This window comes from Mizuhopecten yessoensis, unplaced genomic scaffold (genome assembly GCF_002113885.1).
Source record: "Mizuhopecten yessoensis strain PY_sf001 unplaced genomic scaffold, ASM211388v2 scaffold715903, whole genome shotgun sequence".
In the NCBI taxonomy this organism is placed as follows: domain Eukaryota; kingdom Metazoa; phylum Mollusca; class Bivalvia; order Pectinida; family Pectinidae; genus Mizuhopecten; species Mizuhopecten yessoensis.
Window position 1 is genome coordinate 10,368 of NW_018479849.1, and position 5,313 is coordinate 15,680.

At 39.9% G+C, this 5,313-nt stretch overlaps 1 protein-coding gene across 1 annotated transcript; it reads right to left on the reverse strand.

Moving 5' to 3' along the window:
• Positions 1-1,568: 1,568 nt before the first annotated feature.
• Positions 1,569-4,864, reverse strand: LOC110441363 (multiple inositol polyphosphate phosphatase 1-like). The gene is made up of 4 exons (XM_021484479.1): positions 4,120-4,864; positions 3,893-4,014; positions 2,397-2,506; positions 1,569-2,048 (listed from the first exon to the last, which is right to left on the reverse strand). The coding sequence occupies exons 1-4, from the start codon at positions 4,838-4,840 to the stop codon at positions 1,640-1,642; spliced, it is 1,362 nt and encodes a 453-aa protein (XP_021340154.1). The 5' UTR covers positions 4,841-4,864; the 3' UTR covers positions 1,569-1,639.
• Between the last annotated feature and the right edge of the window lie 449 nt (positions 4,865-5,313).

Genomic DNA, 5,313 nt, shown 5'->3' on the forward strand with positions numbered 1-5,313 from the left:
CACTACAGAAGGAGCAGTATAAAATATAATGGGGATCACTACAGAAGGAGCAGTATAAAATATAATGGGGATCACTACAGAAGGAGCAGTATAAAATATAATGGGGATCACTACAGAAGGAGCAGTATAAAATATAATGGGGATCACTACAGAAGGAGCAGTATAAAATATAATGGGGATCACTACAGAAGGAGCAGTATAAAATATAATGGGGATCACTACAGAAGGAGCAGTATAAAATATAATGGGGATCACTACAGAAGGAGCAGTATAAAATATAATGGGGATCACTACAGAAGGAGCAGTATAAAATATAATGGGGATCACTACAGAAGGAGCAGTATAAAATATAATGGGGATCACTACAGAAGGAGCAGTATAAAATATAATGGGGATCACTACAGAAGGAGCAGTATAAAATATAATGGGGATCACTACAGAAGGAGCAGTATAAAATATAATGGGGATCACTACAGAAGGAGCAGTATAAAATATAATGGGGATCACTACAGAAGGAGCAGTATAAAATATAATGGGGATCACTACAGAAGGAGCAGTATAAAATATAATGGGGATCACTACAGAAGGAGCAGTATAAAATATAATGGGGATCACTACAGAAGGAGCAGTATAAAATATAATGGGGATCACTACAGAAGGAGCAGTATAAAATATAATGGGGATCACTACAGAAGGAGCAGTATAAAATATAATGGGGATCACTACAGAAGGAGCAGTATAAAATATAATGGGGATCACTACAGAAGGAGCAGTATAAAATATAATGGGGATCACTACAGAAGGAGCAGTATAAAATATAATGGGGATCACTACAGAAGGAGCAGTATAAAATATAATGGGGATCACTACAGAAGGAGCAGTATAAAATATAATGGGGATCACTACAGAAGGAGCAGTATAAAATATAATGGGGATCACTACAGAAGGAGCAGTATAAAATATAATGGGGATCACTACAGAAGGAGCAGTATAAAATATAATGGGGATCACTACAGAAGGAGCAGTATAAAATATAATGGGGATCACTGCAGAAGGAGCAGTATAAAATGTAATGGGGACAAATACATAAGGAGCAGTATAACATATAATGGGGATCACTATAGAAGGAGCAGTATAAAATATAATGGGAATCACTATAGAAGGAGCAGTATAAAATATAATGGGGACAAATACATAAGGAGCAGTATAAAATATAATGGGGATCACTACAGAAGGAGCAGTATAAAATATAATGGGGATCACTGCAGAAGGAGCAGTATAAAATATAATGGAGATCACTACAGAAGGAGCAGTATAAAATATAATGGAGATCACTACAGAAAGAGCAGTATAAAGTATAATGGGGATCACTGCAGAAGGAGCATAATAGGACAATGGGGAGTAATACAGAGATACAAAGTAAGATCAATGGGGACCATCACAGACAGAGCAAGGATAAACCATGGGGACCAATATAGAAAGCTTATGAGAGAACAACGGAGACCGCTATAGAAAGTAACATAAAACAATGGGGACCTCTACAGACAAAGCAAGGAGAAACCATGGAGACCATTACAGAAAGCTTTATAAGAGAACAACGAGGACCGCTATAGAAAGTAATATACAACAATGGGGACCACTAATGAAGAAACAATAGGAGAACAATGGCGATCATTACAGATCCTGAAATCCTAGATATTGTTCCAGTATTGGTTCCCTCATTTTCACAGATGTTTTCAAATTCACAGTTCTCAAACTGTCCATAGTGTTCCTTTACCATGGTGTAGGGACATATGGTAGCACCGCACGCCGGGATGTCCACCTCTTCCTCGTTGACCATCATCTTGACCATGTACTCCGTGCCACACTTGTACATGGTGGTGACCAGGTTAGCGGAGAACGGCAGTATAACACTTGTTCGGTACTGGCGGTTGGCGTTGGCTTTAAAGTCTGTGGCAAGGAACGTTGTCGACTCGTTAAACAGTCCAAGGGCGGTAAACACGGGGGACACAGTCTCCGAGTGACCGAACCGGAACGAGGCTACAGGTCTACAAGGGCAATTTTCAAGTTTTATTACATGTATATCCAAATGCAATACAGCATATAGGTTACAAACATACATAATAAATATTCAAAATTCATATGTGATATGTTGGTGTTGTTTCTGACATTATAGAAATACAAATGTTGGTGTCGTTTCAGACACTATAGAAATACAAATGTTGGTGTCGTTTCTGACACTATAGAAATACAAATGTTGGTGTCGTTTCTGACATTATAGAAATACAAATAGTTTCTGTACCACGGTATCAATCCACTTTTCTTCTTAAATATTTGTGCAGATGTGAAATAACTTTTTTCCACAAACTATTAACTGCTGTGGCGGTTTTCTTTACCTGTCGGACTGGGCAGTCACCACTTTGTCCATCTGTTGAAGTACGTGTTTGAGGAGTGGACACGACATCTGGGCTGTGATATCGTGTCGGTAGCCGCCTTCTATGTTACTCTGTTGGGACAGAAATTCCAGCATACATTGGCGATGTCAGTTTATGTCTAAAATATAACGCTATTTTGTGTGTACAGTACATGATATTCACGTTTACGTTAGACGTGTACTCCTCCGACACCTATTTTACCTTATATTAACTATATACAAGCTAAACATTACCTTATATTACCCGTATGTTATAAATCCCTCCTTATGATACCAGCTTTCCTTACCGACCTCTTTTATGTTACCTATTGTTATATGTTTATTACCCGTATGTTATAAATCCCTCCTTATGATACCAGCTTTCATTACCGACCTGTTTTATGTTACCTATTGTTATATGTTTTTACCCGTATGTTATAAATCCCTCCTTATGATACCAGCTTTCCTTACCGACCTGCTTTATGTTACCTATTGTTGTATGTTTATTACCTGTATGTTATAAATCCCTCCTTATGATACCAGCTTTCCTTATCGACCTCTTTTATGTTACCTATTGTTATATGTTTATTACCTGTATGTTATATAAAAACTTCTAATAACAGCTGCAGTCGATTTTACAGCTTACCTACCCTAAGTCTTCAAATGAAGAGTGGCAGACTATATAACGAATCTATTGCATCAAGAAACATCCTTGTCTGAAATGAGACAAGCTCAAAGCTATCACATGTGGACACTCACAAAAACTTCATGTTTCATTTTCCTTGTGTGTGTGTGTTTTTCTCTCTCCAAAAATACCACACATTCCTGTATCACTTCCCAAAACTGTAACTTAGTATTGGAGGCTGTTCTTCCCACATGACTATAGCTTTGACTAATTGTTTCTGGTAAGAAACCCATACCGTGCAGGACTTGTATGAGAAAAGATAAAGAATAAATACACAAAATACAATCAACAACAGAGTTCTGAGTGTAACAGTTAAGCGGGGCTAGATCGGGGTTCGAACCCTAGACTTGATTGGTTTACTATTACTCTAATCGAGTGAACTACTTGGTCATCGGAAATATCTTTGCCCAACTGTGCTACAGTTATGTCCAACCGGAAGTTAAGGGGAAGTGTTGGTATATAGGAAAACCAGTGCAATGGGACGGGGGTTCTTCAGTAATCTTTTGCTTTTTAATTTTCGTAGACTGATTTTCTAGTCCCTTCTCCTCCTATTTTCTTGTTCTTAATTCCGCTTTTGCCATCTGTCCAGAATGTTCAATATTTCCTGCTCGTCACGACTATGACCAGATATTGGCTATTCTATAGTAATTTGATAAGGGGAAGCGACTCTCGTTTCCTTATCTTTAATTCGCCAATTAGCTCCTTATGCGATACTCACCACAAAAGAAATTTCGACGGTCACCACCTGAAAGTTTTAAGCATATGATTTTAGGATTGTAAAGGATGCAAAATACCTTTATGTCCCCACCGTAATCCATAAGCTCCAATCCAGACAGGCTGAGGTAGCTACACCAGTCCGATGTGTTGAAGAAGGCGAGCTCGCACGCACATATCTGTTGTATTATCCTCACCTGATCTAAAGTACAAAAGCAAAGGTTTTATATCAAAAATGTGCTATTGGTTTGTAAACATTTAAGCGCTACAACAAAAGTAAAAATATTGGCCATGAAAAAACCCTCACCGACAGTCAAGTTGAAGTGACCGCTTAGCACAGCGTTGTTGACGTTGGTCACCACGTTGGTCATTTCGGGTCCGGTCAGAAATTTATCGTATTCCTCGAATGTCTTTTCGTTATCCATGATTTTGTTGTACAATTTACAGGATTCGTAGAAACGGAGCATGAGGTTGTCAATAGTGGTCGGTATGGAGAGGTTGGTGCCGATTGTATTTCCTAACCCTTTCTGAAAATAGGTTGCACTGTCTTTGGCTCTGTCTTTCGCCGATGAGTAGAAGTGCATTCTGTCCTTTTCGCTACTGAGGAGACTTTGGAATCGAGACCCGAGCCTCTCCCCGAGAACCACCATTTCCTGCTGGCCGAGAGCTGACAGCTGGGCCGCCTTGTCGGCTTTGAAGGCGTTCCCCCAGTCCCCCACGGACTGGTCAATGCCGTTCCCGCCACTTAACAGTGTGTGCAGTTCGTTCATCCGGTTGACCCATTTGAGGCTCGGATAGCGCGCACCATGTCGGTACAGTCCGTCCACGTACACAGCCCGACATTGCTGTCCATTATATTGCACGGACGTAAGGTCAGTTACGTCCGAGCTCTGTCTCGACCACAGGTAAGGGGTCTTCGTCCCGAACAATTCCCGCCCAAATAAATAACTGTTCGAACTAACAGGACCACAGTGTATAGTGACAATCAAGGTCACAAGACAAAGTCGCGCTATCATGCATCCTTCCATTTTAACCGAAAACAGTTTTAACACACAGTGGTTGCAGTATTGTGAATATTTATAACAGCGCTCGCAGGGTTATAAAAAAGCACGACCTACAAAAGTGACACGGCTAGAGCCTCGGGGGAGTAGTGTCTGGAGCGTGATCCTTCGTGGTCATAACAACTTACATGTTACCTGAAAGATTTCCACACGCTATCACAAACCGTCGACCTGCTATACGACATTGTTCAGAAGCTCACACATATACACAAACTCTAGTACGCAGTTGATGACTCTCATCAGGATCAGTCAAACAGACAAGACGTGGCATTGTCCAGCGTTATGACATGAACAGCATGGTTTTATGTCAAAACTGTTTTACTTTATTTTCTTTCAAAGGAATTCTACAAAACGAAGAATTTCGCGCCATATGAACAGTTTCTTCAACAGCATTGGACAAAAGTAGTCATGCATCACTTTTACATAAATTAAAATCATGT

Excerpts from the sequence above, each read along its gene's own strand:
- LOC110441363 (XM_021484479.1), bottom strand. The coding sequence starts at position 4,840 with ATGGAAGGATGCATGATAGCGCGACTTTGTCTTGTGACCTTGATTGTC. Across the intron at positions 2,507-3,892 it reads ATTACGGTGGGGACATAAAG|AGTAACATAGAAGGCGGCTA; the intron begins GTATTTTGCATC and ends CTGTCCCAACAG. Across the intron at positions 2,049-2,396 it reads GTGACTGCCCAGTCCGACAG|ACCTGTAGCCTCGTTCCGGT; the intron begins GTAAAGAAAACC and ends TTGCCCTTGTAG.